Genomic DNA, 22,344 nt, shown 5'->3' with positions numbered 1-22,344 from the left:
GGAAGTGTGCACGTGTCTTATCTCTGGGTAACTTTAGGTTGGTGACTTCTCCACTCTGAGCCTGTTTCTCTTATCTCTCAGATGGGACAATTGGACTGACCCCGAGGGTCTTTGTGAGGATGAGACGGTGTAAGTGTGCCTACAACACAGCAGAAGCTCAGTCCTGCTGGCTGTGACTCTAATGTGCTGAGATAAAGGGGTGCGCACCTCAGACACTCAGGTGCTGTGGGTGGGTTTGCTCAGTCATTCAGCAAGTATGAATTGAGGCCCTAGAATGTGCCAGGCCTGTCATAAAACACCCCTTCAAGGAGCCATTTGGACTTGATTTTTCCTCCCCAGCTAATAATAAGGGTGGCTACCATTTAGTTTACATACCGGAAGCTGAACCCTCAGAAAGGCAGAGTGACTTGTCCAAGATCATCCAGCAGGTAGCTGCCGCCCATGGGCTGCATCGAGAGGCCACGGCCTGGCTGAGCCCCAGAGGCACCCAGGTTGAGATGGGCTCCCGACCAGCAGGGCTGGGTGGGGCTGAGGACCTCAAGACGAGCCCCCTGCTGCTCCTAAGAGGGCTGTTTGGGGCAGCTGAGGTCGGTACAGTAGCGAATCTGCCACCACATCCGGGGGCTGGCTGGGGCTGGGGAAGGAAGTCTGAGGCTGGGGTGAAAACCTAAACCACCACCTGGGGAAGCAGCACGGAGCCTAGAGGGATGGTGGGGGGGGTGAGGCTGCATGGCGCCTGAAGCTGGGCTCCTGTCAGCCTCACCTGATGGCCCTCTGCCCACCTGTGCCCTCTGTCCAGACGGGCGGGCGACTGCCACCGTGAAGTCCCAACAGCAGTGTGTACTTCTCAGGGTTTCATCCTTCCTCAAGTGCCCTTCACAGGCCTTCATCCTTCCCTGCCCTCTGCCCACCTGTGCCCTCTGTCCAGACGGGCGGGCGACTGCCACCGTGAAGTCCCAACAGCAGTGTGTACTTCTCAGGGTTTCATCCTTCCTCAAGTGCCCTTCACAGGCCTTCATCCTTCCCTAAGTGTTCATGGGGCCCTGACAGGCAGCAGGCCCTGTTCTGGGCATTGGGGGGCAGCCCTTGATAAGCCAGGAGGTGGGCATTACTGTCTGGCTCTTTTCTGGGGATGCTGAGGTCGAGAGAGATGCTGGGATTGGCCCAAGGACCCCTGGCTGGTAGGGGTGGAGGCCTCCGAGCAAGCAGAGGGGGTCCCCAGGGACTGGATACAAACTCTGATGACCTGCTGGGCCCTGAACAACCTGCGGGGCTGCCTCGAGGCCCGGCCTCCATCTCTCATCCTCTGCAACACGTGTCACGGTCTGAGGTTGTGGGAACCCGGTGCAATGGCACCCGAAGAGCTAAGCACAGGGTCTGGCTCCCGCTGAGGGAACACCCAGCCACTGAGATTTGGCCACCTCGAGGAGAGGAGTCCCAGGAGGGTGGAGGTGTTCCGAGTGGGCAGGCCCTACACCCCATGCGGGCAGGTACGGAAAGGGGGTGTTCAGTACTCTGGGTCGGCACGTTGACTTCGCGACTAGCTTTTCGCTGCCACACTGGGGGCAGACAGGGGACAAGAGTCTTGAGCTGAACTGTCATGTGTATCACTGGCCAGTCAGGGCTCTGCCCCCTCAGGCTGCTGCTCGAGCCCCTGGGGAGGGAGCGCTTAGGGACTGAAAGGAGGGGCATGGGGAGATTCGGTCCTGTGCCCCCACTTCCGTCCCTCCACCCACACCCCGCCCAAGCTCTGCCCCCACAACCCTACCACAAAACCCCAACCCATCCTATCTCCTCTCCCCAAGCTCCACCCACCCCTGGCGGAGCCGGTGACTCCTCCCCGAAAGTCCCCGGTGCCCTCGACAGTCAGCACTGCCACCCATCTTACTCCAAAGGGTTTATTGAGACAAGTTTCACGTACAAGTCAGGGCGGAGGGAATGGGGCTTATAAACAGGAACCTGGGAGGGGGGCCTGGGGGCACAGGGTGGAACCCAAAACAGTGAAATAAATAGAGGAAGAGAGTGAAGGGTCAGGAGCGGAAACAGACAGACTATCACACAGTGATAACAACGTGGGGGGGGGGCTCCATTAAAATCCCATTTATTTATACAGATATACAGGGAGTTATGGGGGGCCCAGGGGACCCCACTCCACCCTCCATGCCCTGCGGAGGGGCAAGAGAATGCTATCTCTCCCCTCATGGGTAACCCCATGGGGGTTTGGGAGACTGCCCTTGGAGGAGTGTTGGGGGAGGTAGGGTCAGGCGCTCCCCCGAGGGCATCACCTGCTCCCCAGGCAGTTACTGGCCCTGGCAGCACTGGGTAGTGTCTGGAAAGCTGTGCTGAGGGAACTGAGGGGAGGGGGATCACTGGGCACGCTGGTGGGGAGGTGGGGAGGCCCCCGCAGGGAGGACGATCCCGGCCTGTAGCTGGCTCCAGGGCCCCAGCAGACCCAGAGTAGGGGCGTGGGGGCGCCTCCCACCCGGCTCCCACCCGGGGCCAGGGAGGTGGAGAGGAGCGGTCAGGGGTTCCAAAAGAGAACCCGGCACCTTCTGGCATCTTGGAAAAGATGAGCCCCAAGGACACCCAGGCCTGGATGTGTGGCTCCCGAGAAGGAGGCTCAGAGACCCGGAGTGGGTGCCAGGGTAAAGGGAAAATTCCCAGAGACCAAGCTGGAGGGCAATTCCTGAAGGAGGCCGCACCCGGCGGGAGGCCGCGGGAAGGGCCTCCTGGGGAGAGGGCCCATAGCACCACCAGGCTCCAAGGCAGGCGGGAGGCGGCCAGGCCTTGGGGCCTCCAGACCGAGGCCGGGAGTCACCTGCGGGAGACAGAAGGGAGGGGAGGCTGGACCACAGTCTCCAGAGTGCCAGAGGTCAGGCAGTTCTGGCCCTTCCTTTGAACGCCTGGGGCCACCCTGGCAATTCTCGCAGGGCATCCCAGCTAGGGTGTCGGGATTTGGCACCTACTGGAAATGCCAGGCGGGAGTGAGGGTGCCAGGGGCTTCTGCCCTCCCAACCCAAGCCTCCCTCCCTCCATCCCCTCACCTCAGTCCCACTGCCCGGCCCCACCCCCCAGCCAGGGTGGCAGCCTGGGCTGGGGGGCCAGGTGGGCATCATACGAAGACCTTGGCCAGGGCGTCGGCGCCCGCACTGGCGATGAGGGCCTTGCTGGGGTGGCAGGCGACCGCGTGGATGGCCTCCTCATGCTTCTTGCGGTGAGCTGTGATCTCCTGAACACATGTCTTGTTGTCCAGGCTCCACAAACGCAGTGAGCAGTCGTGGCCTGTGCGGGTGCGGGAGCAGAAGGGGCTGTTGCTCAGCAGCTCCAGGTTCCCCAGCTCCCCGCCCAGACCTGCCTCCTGAACCTGGCCTCCCTGGAGACAGCTGAACAGTCCTGGGCCACCCCGCCCTCCACCACCATAGCTCGTGCCTCTGTGCGTGCACGCATTTGCTGATATCCCGGGGCAGGGTGGGCTCTGGTCAGGCCAGTGCACCCCCTTCACCCCCCTGGGGAGTTTCAGCCCCTTCTCCATCCACCCGAGTCCCAGCCACGCCATCGAGGAGCAGCCCCGCGGTCACTGGGGCTTGGTGTCTTTATCCACAAACAGCAGGTGCCCCAACTGCTAAGAGTCCCCTGTCTTGCGGGGACTGAGAGTCAGATAGGCCTGAACGTCAATCCCTGCAACCCGCTGGGCTGTGACCAAGTGAAGTGAGTTCTCTAGGCCCAGTTTCCACATGTGCGCAATGGGGGCTGCAGTACCAACCTCATTCAAATACAACAGGGCCGTGTGGGAGCGTGCCTACCGTGGCTCCAATGACCCCACCCCCGTGACCACTCTAACCAGCCACAGAGGGGCTCCTGAGCCCTGCTCAGACAGCACTCCCACCAGCAGCCCAGCCTCAGGGAGCCCCGAGCACTCCTCTCCCTCTCCTGCCGGGAAGGGCACGCGCCCTCACTCCTGAGGGGCCAGGAGGCTCCCGACTTACTTCCTGACATCAGGAAGACGCCATTGGGGTCCACGGCGAGGCAGGTGACCGCATCCAGGTGGGCGACCATGGAGTGCACCAATTTCCCTGCAGAGAGAGAGGGTGGGCGGCAGGTTACTTTTCCACTCTGCGCCCAGCCTGGAAAGGTGCAGGGGCTAGCAGGGACACTGAGCCTCCAAGGTGGACTGACCAATCTCCCCCTCTGAGCTGGGCTCACCCTGCCTCCCACCAGCACAGGTGAGCGGGGGCCGGGGAGGCTGGGCCTCACCTGTGCGGTTGTCCAGAAAACGGATGCCTCTGTCGTCATGGGCGGTGATGGTGAGGGGCTGGCTGGGGTGACTCACCACCTGATTGATCTGGGTTGGGCCTGAAAAGGAGAGAAAGCAGAAAAAGTAAAGTGGGGCAGAAGTAGGGAGATCAGGAGGGACAAAGACAAGAGGAGAACTACCACCCCATCCCTGTCCTCTGCCGAGATGCCAAGCAGGGCTGGGCGCCCCAGCCGCTCCCTCCAGGGCCCAGGGCTTCTCCATCTGTGCCGTGGACACTGCATGGCCCCGGGGCAAGCAGGAGGGGTGGCCACCGTGAGGGCAGTGCTTCTGCTCCACCGAGAGCCTACAGGGGAGCCCCTGGGATCTCTCCCTCAGCCCTCTGGAGCTGTCCCTAAGGGCACAGTGACTGGGACTTGATCTCCATCCTGCTCAGAGCCCTGCAGAGGGCAGGGCAGCCACTGTCCACTGACTGGGCAATAGGTCACCAAAGCCCCAGGAGAAACTGGGGCCCTGGAAGCATTCAGACCTCAGCCCCTGGCTCTGGGCACCCCCTTACCACTGTTCCCCCGGGAGTCCAGCGTGAGGAGCGCACTGCCAGCCTCCAGGTCATACAGGACGGTGTCGCCAGAACGAAAGGAGGCCACGATGTGGGCAGGCTCGGTGCTGGTGAAGGCCACTGAGGTGGGGGTCCCGTGATCTGAAGGCAGAGGGGAGGAAGGCTGCCAACAGCCCTGCTCCTGCCCTGTGACGGGAAGCCTGGGCCCTCGTCAGGAGTCACCCTCCTCTGGGGCCTCCACCCCCGGGTGTCACGGCCCCTCGCCCTGCCCCTCACCGCTGGCTGTGGAAAAGGTGCAGAGACAGGTCGGGCTGCTGTTGCTGGGGTCCCAGATGCGGACGGAACCATCGGCAGAGCAGGAGGCCAGGCGCTGGGAGGCGGGGCTGAAGGCCAGGCCCCACACGGCGTCCCCGTGGCCCTCCAGGACGTGGCTCAACACACTCGGGTCTGGATCCGCCGGAGGGGGGAAGAGGGCTGCATCAGGGCCGCGGCCCAGCTCCAGCTCAGACAGCCCGGCAGCCCCAGCTCTGCCGAGTCACCCCCCGCCCCCAGTCCTCATGCCCTCAGAGCTGCTCAGGCTGCAACTGTGGGCTGGCTGTTCTGCGAAGGTTTCAGGCTTTCAATGCCCCCAGAGTGGAAGCTCCAGAGGTAGGGATGATCTGGCTCCCAAGCTGTTTCCCCAGGCCCGCGACAGTGCCTGCCATAAAGCCCTGCATGGGATGTACCTTTTAGGACTCAGTTAAGGAGACAAGGGCCAAGACTTCTGCAGCCTGGCCCCTGGAGTCAGCCCCACCCTCTGTCCCCGCAGTCTTTTCTTGCCCACTCTCTCCTCCAAAGCCCTCTGGTTGTTCCCACCATGGCCTCCCTGGTCACTCGAGTCCACGTGGGGTGCTCTGGCTGGGCCCTGCTGACACCCAACATGTGACAGCCTGCCGGGCGAACAGCAGACATTGCCTGGGGCTGACCCCTGACCTTTGACAGGGTGAGACGATCCTGAGAGGAGACACAGATCCCCAAACTCTGCCCTGACATGCTGCGGCATGGAGCCAAGTGTGTGATCAAAAGCATTATCAAAAGAGGTGTCAGAGGGCAGGGACACGGACACTGACCAAAGGGGACGGTCTGCTCCCTTCTCCACTTAACAGTAAACCCTGCAGCCCAGCCCAGCCAGCGTCTCCACCTCCCCTGCACTGGCCCCTCCGCTCCACCACGCAGATGCAGGCGGAGACCGTGAGGTGCTGCCAGGGCCACCACGCCTTTGCCTGGCTTTGTCCCAAAGCTCCACCCCAATGAGCTGCTCTGTGCATCGCTCACCCATCGCCCCTTTGCTGCCTCGTCTCATCTGACCCTCGGTCACGTGTTGAATCACCTGGGTCCTGGCTTCCCCAGAGCGGGAGCCCTTGGCGTTCCCTCCTGAGTTCTTGAAGTGTGAAGCCTGGGTGCTGAGGAACCAAGAGGCCCCCAGGGGCAGGTGGGTGGTAGGGAAAGGAAGATGGGAGGGAGCTGTCCTCACCGTAACCATCGTAGGGGTCCATGTTGAGGTCTGGAATCTTCCAGCTGTGGATGCGGGCGTCTGCCCCACCACTGTAACAGTATTCACTGTGGCTGCCCATGGCCACAGCCAACACGGGGCCCCTGGAGGATACCGAGGTGGGGTGAAGTGGGGACCAGACGCTCTGGGCTCACCTCCCCTCAACGGGACCTGAGGGTACACCGCTAGCATATTTCAAGGCTGCTGAAAAGGAATCTGGCATCTGGACCTCTGGTTGGGCCACCCAGGCTAGCTGCCCGTCCCCAGCCTCCCCCACTCCTCTAAAGGCTGTGCCGAGAACCAGATGTGGGGCACCGGAAGTCTGCAAGGCGCCAGGAGAAGGTGGGGTGTGTGCAGAGGCCACGGGGACCTGGAGCCTTTGGCTGCCCTGCCGTCTGCCCTGGCCCCCAGGATGGCAGTGAGCGGGCCAGGGGCAGGCTGCCACGGGGGCAGGGGCGCTTCCCTACCTGTGAGCCCGGAAGGCGTGGATAGGCTCCACGTCTAGCGCGGCATTCCTGTGGGCAGGCAGAGGAGCCGGGGTCACCCTGTATCCTCACGCCCGGACATCCCCACCCAGCCCTCCACCCCAGGGCTGCTGCCCTCACTTCTTGGCTGTGACCGCCTTCTGCAGGTTCCAGAGCTTGAGCGTGCCGTCCTCGGAAGCGGTGAGCAAAGCCGACTGGCTGTGGTGGAAAGCCAGGGAGCGGATGCCATCATAGTGGGAGCGGAGAGTGAACTTGGGGTTCCAGGTCTTCTTGAAGGCGTCTTTGCTGTCAGACAGCTGGGGTGGGGGAGCTGCCTCAGGGTCTGCCCATCCCAGCTGGCGGTCCCCACAACCCAGCCCCACATGAAGTGGCACACGGCACACACGAGCCTCTGGCCCGGGCCCGGCCGCTTCCTTCTCGCCCGCCCGCAGCGCCCCCTCACTTGCTCAGTGAGTTCCTGCAGTGTGCAGGGCCCATGCTAGCTTCTGAGGAGCAACGGTGAGCCCAAGCCCTGGGGTGTCCCCATTCAGGGGGAGCCTGGGGGAGATGGTCAGAGATGGTCTCCATCACAGAGATGATTAACAAGCAGTGCCATAAATTTCAGATGCACTGAGAGGAGGTGCCGGGCAACCCGTCCCCATCTGTGCGGGTCAGTAAGGCGTTCCTGGGGAAATGACATGTGATCAGGATGTTACTAGGTAAATGAAGGGAACAGAGGGCGGAACCGAATGTGCAAAGTCCCTGAGGCAGACAGAGCAAAGGCGGATCTTGAGCTGAGAGGAGGCCAGGGCCCCAGCAAGTGAGGGAGAGCGGCAGGGGAAGAGCCCTAGAAGGGTGGCCCACACTCAGGAACCTGCTGCTCCTTCTCAGGGACGGGGTTGCAGGGGGGGCCCTCGGGAGGGTTTAGAGCAGAGGAATGGCCCAGGTTGTTCTGGCTGCTCCATGGCGGGGGTGCTGGACTGGGGAAGAGGAGAGTGGCTGCAGAGAGAGGCGGGAGGAGGTCCCCAGGGAAGTCTCCCAGGGAGTGGTGAGGCAGACCCGACACGGGGAGTGGAGAAGGGGACCAGCACACCGTGTGGGAGAGACCGGGGAGCAGAGTCCACAGGCCTCTGGGAGAGAGTCCCTGAGACACCACAGAGGGCCTGATGGACCATGGTGTTGCTCTCGAGGTAGGGGACCCAGGGAGGGCCCCTGGGGAAAGGAGACGAGCAGACTGTCAGGCAAGCCTCAGTGCCCTGCCCTAAGGCGGGGTGCACCCTGACGGACCCCTACATCTGGGCTCTGTCACTCGAGGTCATCGCTCCTGCCACAGTTGTTCAAGACTAGAGGGTCTACCCCCTCATGCGTATGCAGCCCCGGGTGGGAAGTGTCTTCATTTCATTTTGGGGGAGCAGAAGAACCCTGCATCTTCCTGCTCAAACTCTCCCAACCCGCCCCCCGACCCCTAGAATGCCTAAGCTGGCTCAGATCACCAACCGCATGGAGTCTCGCTGGAAGCTGCGGTAAGCATCCTACCACAGGAAGAAGCTCACACGCGCCTGCTTCAGAGACGTCCGGAGAGCCAGCGGCCTGGCCACAGATCTCAGGCTCAGGACACTGGCCCTGAGGTCTCTCTGCACTCCAGCCCCACTGCCCCACCAGCCTCCACTCATACCAGATCAGCCTGTTTTTGTTTTGTTTTGTGGCTGGAGATCACCTTCCCGTTCACAATCCCCACCTTCTGCACAGACTCCTACCTGCTCTGCCCCAACCCAAAAGCATCTGCCGCCTCTGATGCTGTATTTGGACTCAGCACCCTTTGCTCCTGCTTCGCGTCTATGGTGGGTCCTAGATTTGAGGTGCATGGGAAGTCTGGGGTGGGAGGGAGCATTGCTGAGAGGAGCAGCCTGGCAGCGTGACTGAAACCCAGGCCCCAGAGCCTGCCAGGCCAGGCACCTTGGTGACCCCGTCAAGTCCCAGCGCCTGCCTGCATCGGCACCCCTGTGACACAGGGTGAGCTGGCGAATGATCTCACATCGTCCTGCTGTGTGAGGGACTGGGTGCAGGCAGGCACCCGGCCAGAGCTCAGCCAGTCCCAGCGCTGCACCGGACGCCTGGGGGGGCCCACGAGGGATGGGGCACCCCAAGGACTTACATCACAGCTGAGGTCGTTGTCGTTGGTGACGGTGAGATCTGCCAAGTCCCCCAGGCTCACCTCCCCGCCCCCGATAGTGTCCATGATGAAAACGTCTGAGGAGAAGCCAAAGGAACCTGGTAGGGGGAGGGGAGGGAGGGGGCAGAGAGGGGCCGGGAGAGAGAGAGACAGAAAGAGGCGGAGAGAGGTGAGAAGGGAGACAGAGAGACAGGGAGAGGACAAGATCAAGAATCACAGCTGGAGAGAAAGAAACAGGGAGAGTCAGACAGACAGGGCAGGACAGACAAAAAGAGAGGGAGACAGAGATAGACAGACGAACTTTTCGGACAGGGAGGCTGCAGACCAGAGAGAGGCTGGGCCTCGACCCTGAGGACACAGAAGCCCGGGGCTTAGTTTCTGCAGCCTCCCTCTGCCGTGGGGCCCTCAGGACTGGGCCAGGGTGCAGGGGCTGCTTACCTTCGTGGGGCCGGGGCTGGGGGGTGCTGGGAGGTGGGCCGGTCACTTTGGGGGGCAGCCCATCCACATCCCGAAGGTCAGCCAAGATCCCCTGAAGTTTGACCCGCCGGCTTTCTGCAGGCACAGGGCGCAGGCGGGCGGGCGTCACTGACTGGCCACTCAGCCACGTGGGGAGGGTGCTCCCCTGCCACTGTGGGGGGGCTGGAGAGCCCTGGGCTCTGAGTAGGGGTGGGGGACAGGCGGAGGAGACAGACGGAGAGGGGACCCTCCATGGCCTCAATCCCCCGCCATCCTACATGACCCCGGGGGCCTCGGAGCTCAGAGTCATAGGACAGGAAGCGCTGCCCCCCTGCCTCCCCCGCGCTGGGTCTGCATCCTGTCCCCCCTCCCCTCCCTATCCTCCCAGGGCTGGAGGGCTGGAGGCTCTGCCTCAGGAAGAGCTGGGCCTGCCTGTGACCCCATGAGATTCTCCAGGGAAGGGGACAAAGCCTGGCCACGGCGGTGCAGCCGTCGGCTCTGCAGGGCCACTCTCCTCTCAGGAAGTGTATCCGGCCGGTGGGGACCCTGAGGCAGGAAGCAGCTGCAGGCGCAGGCGGTGGTGCCCGCGGTGAGGAAGGCCGGCCCGGACGCCCCAGCTCACCCAGTTCATGGTGGGCGCCCTCTGTAGCACAACGCCGCGGGTCGTGCGGGCCCTCCCCGTCCTCTCCTGAGCCCAGGAAGTCAAACTCGCTGATAGCGTCCTCCGAGTCATCCTCCTCGTCTTCATCCTCCGTCTCAGGGGCCAGGGCCTTGGATGGCAGCTGGGGCACGGAGACCAGCAGAGAGCTCAGGGCCCCGGCCGACTTGCTCGCTCAGAGCGGGGAAACCAGCGTTCCCGCCCGTGGCCCCCAGTCCCACAGCCTGCCGCCATGCTCCCCCTACTGGAAGCCCTCGGGGCGTGCCAGCCCCCAGCCTGGCTCTGGAGACCCCTTTCGCTGCTGCCCGCATGGACCCCCACACAGGGCCCTCCTCCTTTCGCTCAGGCTGGACCTGCTCCCCCGTGCCCTGCCTCCTAGCCCAGTACACTTCTCATGAAAACAACGTCAGATAATATGACAACTTGTTGCAGGGGCAAGGGAAGCTATATTTGGGTGTATGGGTGTACGGGCGTCGAAGGAGACACTACGAAGTGAGATCAGATCCATGGCTACAACAGTAATGACGATGAACACTTAGCACAGTGCTGGCCTCTCTGAGTTACTCAGTGCACTGATCAGCTTCGCACATGATTTCACAACCCCGTGAACAGTTATCCCTCTTCTAATTATTATTCCCATATTACAGATTAAGGAAACTGAGGCTGAGCAGAAGCCCCTTGGCCCAGGTCCAAGCCATTCCACATACATCAAAGACAAGTTTTGGGGTGTGAGGTTACCCGGGGGTCTCCAAGTCTTCCCGATAACTCCTATACTGGCTGCATTTTTGTTTTCTTATATAACAAGCAGGAGCTACTTTTAGAATGAGAAAACACCACAGGTCTTCCTTTCTGAGAAACAGAATGCTGGGCGAGTGAACACAGAGTCTGCTGAGTTTTCCCACAGTCGGTCGTAACCAGGGCTGAGAACCAAATCCTCTCGTTTTCCTCAGTCCACGAGCTTGGACCCCGTCCCAGGCCTGTGAACTGAGGGGCAGCATCGCGCCTGCATTTCCCACCAGACACCTTTGAGACGCAGCCTCGGGAAGTGACATCTCGCAAGTAATCCTTCAGCCTCCCACTTCCTACGCATCACTATGCTTTACATCAAGTGCCGTCCGGGAGGGAGCTGTGTACTGGGCTCTTCACAGACTGCACTTAGATCGCTTAAAGAGAGTTTCAGAGTTTTCAAAGACCATTTGGATATCTGAGTTCTGCTTTCAGTGCTGGCTTAGGACACAGCCCGCCCTCAGCACTGGGACTCCAGGACCAGTGGACTCAAACGCTACCTCTTCCAGGAAGCCTTCCCCCTCCTCAGTGTCCCCAGCCTGGACCCAGGTTCAGTCAGGCTGTGAATTCCTCCGGGGCGCGGGTGACTCCGTCCCAGAGGCTCAGCACCCCAAGCTGGGTCTTGAGGGTATGGACATGGAGGTGGCTGCGCTAGGGCATCTTGAGGGGCCAGCCTCTGGCCTGTGTGGGAGGAGGGGGATGGGATGTGACTGCCTTCCCCTTCCTTTCTGGGAGAAGACCTGGCCTGCCCAGAGAGAGGACAGTAGGGCTTGGTCCTTGAGAGGGGCCTTGCTTCTCTCTCACCGCCTGGGACCGTCAGTGCCATGCGTCTACCCAGTGTGAACTCAGGTTTATTTTTCAAACATACAGATTTTATTTACTTATTCATTTATCTTTGGCCCTGCCATGTGGGGGCTTATGGGATTGCAGTTCCCTGAGCTGGGACTGAACCTGGGCCGCAGCAGTGAAAGCGCCAAGTCCTAACCACTGGACCGCCAGAGAACTCCCAGGACTCATTTTACTGAATTCCTCAACAACTCAGAAACAGACTACCAGCCTCTGAGGCCGAAACCATGACAAAGAGAATCACGTGACCCCGATTATAGAGCCAGGCCAGTAGCCACTCTGGGAGGCACTCGTGGAGACAGAGGCCTAGGGAAGCGTGAGACCCTGCACAGGGAGCCGCCTGACAGGGTGTGTGGGACAGACGTGGGGACAGAGGTGGCCGCCGTGGGGAGCACGCGAGCATTTCTAACAGGAGTGCAGGGGAGAGGGGAGTTTCCCAGAGGGGGCTGAGGGAGACCTGAGAAAGGAGTGGAAATCTAGCAGGGGGCAGGAGGGACCAGGTGCTCTGGACTCAGAGACACCCTGCTCTTCCTGGAGCCCCAAGGCCAGGGCTCCGGCTCCGGGCACTCCGTTCCCCTCAGCGTGGTCACTGAGCGCCTGACCTGCGTGGGACCCTGTGCTAAGCCATGGTGGAGGCCCTGGATACAGAGTGGAGGCCAAAACAGGCCTGACACCAGACAGGGAGGACCCAGGGTGGTCCCGGTCAGGATGGGGCAGCCCAGAGGAGATTCCTGACCCTGTGGGGAGAAGGGGAGCAAGGGAGTTCAGGTGGGAAGAGCTGGTCAAGGAAAGCCCCTGAGGCTGTCTCCTCTCCCTCAGGCCCCCCCTCATGGGTTCGTGTACCTGCCTGTGACTACCTATAAGCCCACTGCTGGCCACAAGCTCCTCCCTGCAGGGACCAGGCCTTGATGTCTCCCTGTCCTCGCTGCCAGCACAGAGCCTGGCCCACAAGGCCTACACTGACCGGTGAGACCAGGCCCTGCCTAAGGACAGCGCCGTCAGGATGGCAGGAGCACTGGGCTCCGGCAGTTCAGGAGCGGGGGTGAAATGCGGTCGGAGCCCGACCTCCAGGCCAAGCTGAGAAGACTTGGACTCTACCCTGTGAGCAGTGTCCCTGGGCCTGGGACACCAACAGCAGACCAGACACTCGCATCCTATGAAGTGCCCCCCAGAGCCCCCCAACCTGACTTAAGGCTACGCTGGGAGCTCGGCCACATCCCCTAAGGGTGCTGGGGAGGGAAGAGAAAAGACCCACACAGCCCCTGGCTCAGGGAGCTCACTGTCTACTGCGGGAGACAGAGCTGGGGGCACATCAGAACATTTCCAAGTCCCACTGTGGTCGGGCTGGCAGGAAGGAGAACACGCCATGAGAGGGCGTCTCGGGGCTGGCCTGGCCTGGGGATTCGGGAAAGGCCTCTTGGAAACATCAGAGCCCAAGGAGAGAATGTGGAAAGAATGACGGGGGTACAGCTGGAGAAGGGGTTGCCCTAACAAAAACGATTAAGGTGCCTCGGAAGGGACCAGAGGCCACAGCATGGCTGGCAGGAGCCGGGACGTCGGGAAGGGATGGAGCAGCCCTCAGAAGAGCCGAGCACGCCCTGGAGGCCCTCTGTGGAAGGGGCTCCTCCTGGGCGTGGCCAGCGTGCTCACCTTCACTCGCTGCTTCCTGTGCTGCGCACCGTCCAGCTCATCATCCTCGTCACTGTCATCATCCTCGCAGTGCTGCAGGAAGGGGATCTGCTCCAGCACCGAGCCACCCAAGCGCTCTCTGCCGTCCTTGCCGGCCGCGTTCCTGCCCAGGATGGGGGTGGGGCAGAGGGGGGGTCAGTCCTGCCGGGCGACAAAGCTCGGCTGGGAGTGCACGGAGGCTGGGGGGCCGGAGCCTGAGCCCAGGGGAGCCTCGACTCTGACCGTGCATGGGGCTTGGAGCCCAGCCTCAGCAGGGCGGACCCCGGCTAGACCCCTCACTGAGCTCTGACCCTCCCCAGAGCGGTTCCAGACCAGACCCCCACCCTGACCACACATCCCCAGCGTGTGCTGAGTCAGACAAAGAGCTGGTTGAGAGATCACCGCTGACTCCGCAGCCCCTGTCACCACAGCCGAACCACGCACACTCAGCACGGCAAGGACACATCCGGTGGCAGGGAAGCGGAACCAGTCATTCCATGACTGCTCGGGCCCCACACGGCTTGCGCCTTCCCCACCACCAGACAGTGCTGCCCATCCACCTCTGGGCCTGCTGTTGCGTGGCTCCCTTGGGATGACAAGTTTAAGCCAAGGAGTCATTTGCCAAATGGAGTCACCAAACGTGACTCCAGGGCAGAAAGGAGGGCAGAATTCGAAGTTCAAACTAACGCGAACAGCCTCCCAAAAGGAGGTTGCCACCGGGCTGATCCTCCAAGCGCTCTTGTCAGCTGCCCGGGCGAGACGGGTGCCACTCGGTAGAGACCTCCCACCCCTGGGCTACCAGTCCAGCCCCCAGCCCTCACTTCCCAGCCTCCCTGCTCCTCTGGGGGCCTCCACACGTGGAACAGGCTCCTTCCTTGGCGCCATCTCCACACCCTCTGCCTCAGTGACTGCCCAGCCCCAGGGTTTTCAAGCCCGCCTGTGTGCTGGTAAACTGGAGATACATTTATGAGTCAAGTGCTGCCCCTACCCTCGCCACGGGGGCTCACACAGACACCTCACACTCCACTCGTTCTGAATGGCCCCCTTGAAGTCCCCCACCTGGGTTAGCGCTGCTCCCAGCTGCTCAGACTCCACCCTCCAGTTACCCCAGTTTCTTTGCATTTCCCCCTACAGCCAGTCCTTTTGTTATTGTCGACTCCTGCTGAAAACCCACTGAGAAGCGGACCAGCCTCACCCCTTCACTGCTGACGTCCACCATCTCTGGCCTGGACATCTCCAGGAGTCTCCAATCGGCCCTCCCTGCTCCCAGCCCAGCCCTCGGTCAGCCTCTCCATCTCGAAGAAGACCAAGGCTATGAGATGATGTCACACCCTGGCTCGAAACCACAAGCTTGTCTCCAAACTCCTCATCGTGGCCCGTGAGGCCCGCTGTGATCGGACTCCTGAGATCTCAGCCTCACCACAGACCACGGCACCACGTACTGGCAGCGCTGCCCCCATGCCAGCCTCTGCCTGCTCCTGGGCGTGCCAGCCCTCTCTTGTCCTGGATCCTTTACCGAGAACACTCCCCTCCCAGCTACTCGGCTGGCTCGGCCTCCACTCCATGCAGTTCTCTGCCCAAACGTCATCCTGTCCTAAGCAGTACTGCTTCTCCCATCTCTCTTTTTCTCTTAAATTAAGATTTTTTTTTTTCTTTTTTGATGTAGATCGTTTTAAAAGTCTTTACTGACTTTGTTATAATATTGTGTCTATTTTATGTTTGGGCTTTTGGCCATGAGGCATGTGGGATCTTCGCTCTCGACCTGGGAAAGTCTTAACCACTGGACCACAGGGAAGCCCCCTCCCACTGCTTTCTCACTGCCTTTCATAGACCTCCTCACATCATCAGCAATTTAGTTATTTTCTGACAAACAGCAGCTACCGACGACAGAATGAACACAGGAGAGCTCCCCGGGGGGCAGTGACCACGTGTTGGGCTATGATCCCCAGGTCCTGGCGTGGGCCCAGGGCTGCCTTCAGTAGGGACCTGGCGTTTGATGGGGCGCGTGCAGGCCGGAGCCTCGGGCAGGGCCAGAGCCTCGGGCAGGGCCAGGCCGGAGGGGAGCTATGCAGCGCAGCAGCACGGAGATGACACCAGGGGAGGGCCACCCAGGACAGAATCTGTACATCCCACAAGGGATTGACAGCGGGTTCCGGAGCAGAGGAACCCACGATACGCTCCAGGAAGGATGTGACCCCAGATCATCGACCAGCCTCATGGAGGGGGAATGGTGGGTAGACACCCTCCAGACCCCAGGGCTCACCTCTTGATCTGCTCCTCGATCTGTTTCACCAGCAGCGATTCTCCGCCGCTGAGCCCCCCGGGCACCGGCGGGGCCCTAGGGCCCCCTTCGCTGGGCTCGGCGGCCCCGTTGAGCTCTAACGAGCGGCCCAGGAGGGAGCGCACGCGCTTGGACCGCATATCCAGGATGGTGTCAGTGTAGCCGACCTCTTCCAGGTACCTGCGGGGAGGCAGAACCAGGACAGGTCGGGCCGGGGAGGCGGAACCGGGGTGAGTCAGGCACCACATGGCTCCTTTCTATACCGCAGGGACGGATGCAAGCTGGGCCAGCCTTTTTGGAGAAGCAACTGAAGACAACACACCGAAATCTCACGTAAGCGTTCCCCTGAGCCTTTCTACGTGGGCATCACGCTGTCGCAGATGCTCGCAGAGACAATGTACATTTGGGGGACCTAAAGGCAGGGGCCGACCCACACGTCTGCTGATGAGGACTGTGGAAGTAGATGGCTGATGGGACACTAGGCACAGGATAAACGAGGCAGAGTGCCAAGTGCTCAATGCGTGCTCAGTCGCGTCCGATCCCTTGTGAGCCCATGGACCGTAGCCCACCAGGCTCCTCTGTCCAAGAATACTGAAGCAGGTTGCCGTCCCTTCTTCAGGGGATCTTCCCGACCCAGGGATCGAACCCGTGTCTCTTAACGGCTCCTGCATTGCAGGCGGATTCTTTACCACTGAGCCACCTGGGAAGCCCAAAGAGGAGAGGGCCTGCTCAATAAATAGCACAACAGAAATTGTAAGTTAAGTGTTCCTTACAATTCAAGTGTTTGTAGAAAAAAAAAAAAAGAACGTCTAAGGATAGACCACACACAGACACATTTGTATCATGCCCTGCACCAGGCCTAGAAAGAAACACACTGAACTTCAGAGCAGTGATCTCTGCAGAGTGAGATTAGGGATGTCAGTAGAACTTCTGTCATTTACTCTACACACGAGCATTTATTACCCCCAGGATTACAAAACCTGAAGCCAGCTGAGACTGGCCTAAAGGCTAAAAAAACGGAAAAAATTCAACTATGAGTATCTGTGGCTTCAAATCACTGGAGACAGGAGTCCCTGGCTGGTCCTCAGGGGGCGCCCGCAGAGCCTTTTCTGTTGACCGTGACCTTGCCCCTTGGGCAACAACAGACACACCATCTTGGGCACGTGTGTGTGTGTCTGAGGCTCCCCTGCCCCCACCACCAGGGAGAGGCGGGGGAGGCAGGGCAGGTGGGGTGGAAGGAGCTGGGCTCCGGGGACGGGTTCCTAAGATCACACGTCAGACCTTCCACTTATTAGCTGAGATCTTCTGCACAGGTGCCCTCTCTGCACCTTGTTTTTTTCGCCTGTGAAAATGAGGGAAACGCTAGCAGTTACACTGCCCGGGGATTTCCGTGAGGAATCCTTGTGTGCCGGGCGTTTGGCCCAGCGCCGGGCACATAACAGTACCTGGCAGGCGTCGCCTGGGACAATCCTTCTGTCATCACTGTGTGCACGCCCTTTAAGCTAGCAACTGCAACTATCCTCTCTGACGTTTAGCGTAAGGAAATCAAGGATACGGACAAATAACTTCCTGGTGTTTGTCACACTGTCTATTAAAAAAATGCCTTCAACAAAATACACAAGAAGAGACTGGCCACAGGAAATTATGATTATCCACATAACAGATGATTACATAGGTCTTGAAATGATGCAACATAATTAATTTACGTGGAGAAACACTGACAACACTTAAAAGCAATGCCTTATGAAACAATGCAAAGGGGGAACCCCTGCTTTTATAAAACACGCACACACGCACAGATACATATACACAGACGAGAAAGCCTGTGTGTCAAAATGTTTACAGGCGCATGAAATTCCCTGGGTGGTGGAATTATGGGTGATTTTTGTTCTTTTCTGTGTTTTCCTGTTTCCCAAGTTTTCTAAAACACATGTATCTCTCTAATGAAGAGCAAAAAAATCTTAACATTACATCCTGGGGAGGGGAAAAGGGCATGTGGGATTGCTTTCCAAGTGTGGGGGTCTCCCAGGGCTGCCTCCTACCAGGAGTCTTCCCGTGCTCCACCCCCACAGGGTGATGGGCCCTCTCGGCTGTGGCCAGCAGGGATCCTGAGAACTCACGGTCCCCAATGGGGACAGGAAGGACTGTGGCGTCCCCGGGCTTATCTCCCTGGCCCAGCCTCCGCCCTGGCCCGGCGCGCACTCACTGTCGGAGAAGCTGCCGCCCCTCCTTCCACACCAGCGGGCTGTTCTCCAGGGTGACCGACTCCACGGGGCCATTGGAGACTGCAGGGTAGAGAGAAAGGAGGCGGGCTGTCTCGAGGGCACCATCCAGGCGCCCACCACCTCCTCCACTGGCCCTGTCCTCACCCTCAAACCCAAGTCGGTCACTGTGGAGCCACATGCTGGGAGGGCCTGGAGCCTCCCTCTTCCCCTGCCCTCCTCCTCTCTGGTCTCTTTGGGTCACTCCCCAGACCGTCCCCGGACTGTCTTCAGACTCTGTTCTGCTATTTCCCCACACAGCAAACGGGCTTGGCTCTGAACGAACAGGCAGATGACTGGCCCAGTCTGCCTCGGCCACTTCCCGGCTATGTGGACTGAGCAGGTCGGTTTACCTCTCTGAGCCTCAGTTTCCTTATCTGAGAAACGAAGTTAACAATCACAGCACCCACCTCTTGGGACTGCTGTGAGGACTGAATGAGGCAGCCTGTTTACTTTCCTCATCGAATATTTATCAGGCATCTATTATGTGGCCAGCTAGGTGCCTGGACTGTATTGGTCAACACAGACCTGTCCTTGTGGAAGGCACTCTGGTCAGCGTTCGACATGAAGAACGATGGCTACCGCAGCCTCACCTTGTGAACACACCACACTCTTCCACGTCTCCGCGCTCCTGGACCCTCCTCCCTCCACCTGGACACCCTCCCTACTTCCCCGATGGTGAACTGATGCCTCTTTCTAGGAGCTCCGACTCCCAGGGGCCTCGTGTGTCTCTCTGCCTCAGACAGACAGAGGGACAGCGGGCAGGACTCCCAGGCCTTCCCTGCCCTTTTCCTAGGAGCTCCGACTCCCAGGGGCCTCGTGTGTCTGTCTGCCTGAGAGAGAGGGTCAGCGGGAAGGACTCCCAGGCCTTCCCTGCCCCCTGCCCCCCAACAGAAGGGCACCATGAGTGAGACCCAACCACTCCCGGTCCCGGCCAAGCTGCTCTCCGTGGAGCATTTGAGACTCAGGAGTCCATCTCTGCTCTGTCACGCTCGGTTTGCAGGGGGCGGGCATGCGGGGAGGATCAGGCTGGCGTGGGTACCTGGTTCCGACAGTTCTGGCTTCTTCTCTCCCTGGTTCAGGTCTGTCCCAAATTTCAATTTATGGTATTTGGCCCTAAAAGGTCAAATGATGAATGAATGAGAGGCACCGAAGCGTCGACAGGGCCAGCCCTCGCCTCCAGAATCCCAGAGCCCGGGTTCTCGCTCTCCTCCGCCCTCCGCCCTGCCTGACTGGGAAGCAGCCGTGGCGGAGGCGGTGGCACAGATGGCACTGTGGCGAGCCCGCTGCTTGGGAGCCGGGCACACCAGGCTGCTGTCCCAGCTCTAGAGTCCTTGAAGAAGTCCTCTCCCTCCAGAAGCCTCACCTGCACCCATCGGGCCCCTGGAAGGGAGGGATGAGACGAGGACTGTGTGGTGTCTGCCACGTGGTGGGCCACCACCATGATGAAGCCGTTGCTTGCGGTCTGCCCTGAACCCCACCCACGAAGGCCTGTTCTGCCCCCCTCTCCTGGACCGTGCAGTACTGAGTCATGGAGGAGAGGATTCTCCCAGGGGCTCGATCCCTGAGGGCAGGCAGCCAGGGCACGGCAGGGCTCACCTCTCCTGCTTCAACGCGTATTCCAGCATCTTGATCCGCCGCACCAGGTCCGTCTTGAGATTCTCCTGCCCCTTCCTCTCTCCCTGGAGGAAGGCCACCTGAGCCTGCGGGTGGACAGAAGGGGGTGGGGGACGGCAGGGCTCAGGCTCGCCGACCTGTGTCCCGTGCTCGCTCGGGGCAGGCAGCTCCAGCACCCCCACCCCCGGGACATGCAGCAGCCAGTTCTTCAAGAGTGGAGACCCTGAGCCAGGGTTCAGCGGGGCAATGAGAGGGCGGCTGGATCTGTTTCCCTGTCACCCATGATGAGACGACTGAAGAGAGACTAAATGGGAACAGCTTGGGGCTCCCTGGGCTCCCACCTCTGGGGAGAAAGTGGGGGCGGTAGGTATTAAGAGCCCTGGGCGCCTCCTCCCCCATCCCCGGGCAGGTGCCGTCCCCGAGGTTGTTGGGGGAGGTGGCACAGCACTGTTCAAGCAGAGCTTCTGTCTCTGGGGGGTGTGGGAAGCTGCTTCTGGAGTCTAGGGACAGGAGTGGGTGGTTCGGCTCGGCTCCCGCTGCAATGCAACAGCTTCGCCGCCTGACCTCCAAGGTGGGGCCGACCGTCCTGGGGGAGTCAGCCCAGAGGAAGGGAGACATGTCACAGACATGACCCCGGACCCCTGCCAACCACTTCACACTGTCTGCTGGCCCGGTCTGCCCCTGTCTGCTCTGGCCTGTCAACGGGCCTTTTGGAGACACCAACTGCCTTCCAGGCATGCTCCTGGCCCCCGACCATGTTCCGGAAGCCCAGTGCCAGAGCCCTGAGTGCCGTGCTCCTCCCTGGCTTCCCCTCAAGTGCTCCTCTGACCCAGGCTGGGACCACCCGAGCTTCAGCCCTGGCTCGGCCACTTCCACAAGGCACGATCTTAGGCGGGTCATCAGCCCTCTCTGAACCACCCCTTCCCCTTCCAAAAAATGGGGCTCCTGAGAGTGCCTGCTCCTCACGTGTTAAGTTGTTCTCAGTCCAAAGCCTGGCACAGACGAAGGGCTAACAAATGTCAGCTCCCACCTCTTGTTATTTTTATTCTCTCAAAGTACTTAATTATTTGGCTGCATTGGGTCTCAGTTCTGGCATGCAGGCATGCGGGATCTCTCCTTGTGGTCCACAGGCTTCCCTTGTGGGCTTAGCTACCTGGCTGCATGTAGAATCCCAGTTCCCCGACCAGCGATCAAACTCACATCCTCTGCTTTGGAAGGCAGATTCTAAACCACTGGACCACCAGAAAAGTCCCGGGGCCCGGTTCTTCACGGGAGCTAGGATCCTCGAGACCTGAGACCATGGAGCAGAGGTGTCCGTGGCTGACAGGCCTCCTGCCCACCCCGGCAGCTGCGTCGTCCTGGAGCCGACCCTCACACATCACGAGCTTGCTGAAGAACTTCCGCAGCTCCCTCAGGAGAGCCCCCAGACACCTTTGCCAAGCGGTGAACATTCCCAAAGCCTTGCTCCAGGACTGTCCGTGGTTGGTGGCCTCTCAGATGCCCATGAACATGCTTTCTCCTCACCCTGGGGCTCAAAGAGCCCCGACCTCCCTGCCCCTGGCACTTATGCCCCATACGGCCCTGTGCCCAAATGCCTCCCGTCACCCGCCTCCTGCTCCAGGGACCAGGTCTCTCCCTCAGGTCAGTAAAGAATCAAATGTGGGCTGAGTACTGCTGAGCACTGCCCTGAGTGCAGGGCCAGAGGAAAAGGCACACTCAGGCACCGCCGGGGGGGCCACAAGTTCACAAACCCCTCCAGCGGGCAATCTGGCCACATCCACAAACATGTTAAATACACACTCCTTTTGTCCTAGCAGTTCCACTTCTAATGAGTTTACCCCGTAAGTATAACTGCAAGAGTAGACTTCCTTTCTTTGCATATGTTAACGCACAACAAAAGTATCTTTCATTCACTCCACAAATATTTACTATGTATCAGATACAATCCTGGACGCAGAACTGAACAAGATGAAGTTCATATTTTAGAGGAGGGTGTGGGACCAGCAGTGAACAAATAAATATGTGTCACAGATGTGCTACAGAAAATAAACCTCACCTGTCCACTGAGAGAAAGGGACTCCTCCCAATACTTCTTTTCTCTACGCTTTAAATCAACACGTGTGTACATAAATATCTAAGGCCACACGTGATCAACATCTTCGGAGTTTGAATTTATGTCCTTTGTGGATCTTCTCAGCCACCCAAATCAACGCTGTCTGGAGTGAGTTTTAGAAGGTGAGGGCAGTGGCGGAGAAGACGAGGTTGATCACCAAACATATGCCCCAGGTCCCTGTCTCCCTATGCCCTCGCCACTCTGGGCTTCCACCCACAAGTTTCTGATACTGGGTGCCTGCCCCGCCTGCTGAGCCCACAGGCGTTCCCCACTGGACACTGGTGACCGCCTGTGATGGGACAGGTTCAGGGTGCGGGGCTGGCGGAGTAACAGAGAAGATGAGCGCCTCCTGGCCCCACAGAGCCCTCAGTCCAGGGCACGGGCCGGGCACAAGCAGCCACAGCTAACACACGACTCGACTCGGACCCCAGGAGGGAACAGAGGAGGGTGGGGAGGAGGGACACCTATGTGAAGAAGTGACAGTTCAGCTGAGACCTGAGCCTGGTTAGCAGGCAACCAGGGGTGGAACGCGCAGCTGGTAGAGAACAGCAAACTCTACAAGGGCCGGTATGGCTCCATCTGAGAATGCGTAAAAGGGTTAGTGAGGGAAGTCAAGAGAAGCTTGTCGGCCTGACAAAGAATCACAGACCATGCAAACGAGTTTGAAACCCACCGTAAA

The 22,344-nt window shown here is 60.1% G+C and overlaps 1 protein-coding gene across 6 annotated transcripts in view; it reads right to left on the bottom strand.

Annotated features, from left to right (window-relative positions):
• Positions 1-1,882: 1,882 nt before the first annotated feature.
• The window catches only part of STRN4 (striatin 4), a 24,950-nt gene continuing 4,488 nt past the window's right edge, over positions 1,883-22,344 (bottom strand). Inside the window, exons 2-18 of one of the 6 annotated variants that reach the window (XM_070387461.1) lie at positions 19,535-19,638; positions 18,978-19,051; positions 17,881-17,959; positions 15,657-15,854; positions 13,376-13,517; positions 10,058-10,217; positions 9,418-9,531; positions 8,962-9,077; positions 6,948-7,123; positions 6,810-6,857; positions 6,325-6,446; positions 5,088-5,258; positions 4,812-4,997; positions 4,255-4,353; positions 3,987-4,073; positions 3,045-3,282; positions 1,883-2,818 (exon numbers count right to left, since the gene is read on the bottom strand). In XM_070387461.1, coding sequence (XP_070243562.1) covers positions 3,113-3,282; positions 3,987-4,073; positions 4,255-4,353; positions 4,812-4,997; positions 5,088-5,258; positions 6,325-6,446; positions 6,810-6,857; positions 6,948-7,123; positions 8,962-9,077; positions 9,418-9,531; positions 10,058-10,217; positions 13,376-13,517; positions 15,657-15,854; positions 17,881-17,959; positions 18,978-19,051; positions 19,535-19,638 — 2,046 coding nt within the window. In that variant the 3' untranslated portion in view covers positions 1,883-2,818; positions 3,045-3,112. Of the gene's footprint in view, positions 2,819-3,044; positions 3,283-3,986; positions 4,074-4,254; positions 4,354-4,811; positions 4,998-5,087; positions 5,259-6,125; positions 6,254-6,324; positions 6,447-6,809; positions 6,858-6,947; positions 7,124-8,961; positions 9,078-9,417; positions 9,532-10,057; positions 10,218-13,375; positions 13,518-15,656; positions 15,855-17,880; positions 17,960-18,977; positions 19,052-19,534; positions 19,639-22,344 lie in introns of all 6 variants that reach the window. The other 5 variants (XM_070387460.1, XM_070387464.1, XM_070387462.1 and 2 more) reach the window with 5 other exon arrangements.

This window comes from Bos mutus, chromosome 18, assembly GCF_027580195.1.
Source record: "Bos mutus isolate GX-2022 chromosome 18, NWIPB_WYAK_1.1, whole genome shotgun sequence".
NCBI classification, from domain to species: Eukaryota; Metazoa; Chordata; class Mammalia; order Artiodactyla; family Bovidae; genus Bos; species Bos mutus.
Note: the sequence above shows the minus strand (reverse complement) of the source record. Positions and strands in the feature narration are given on the sequence as shown.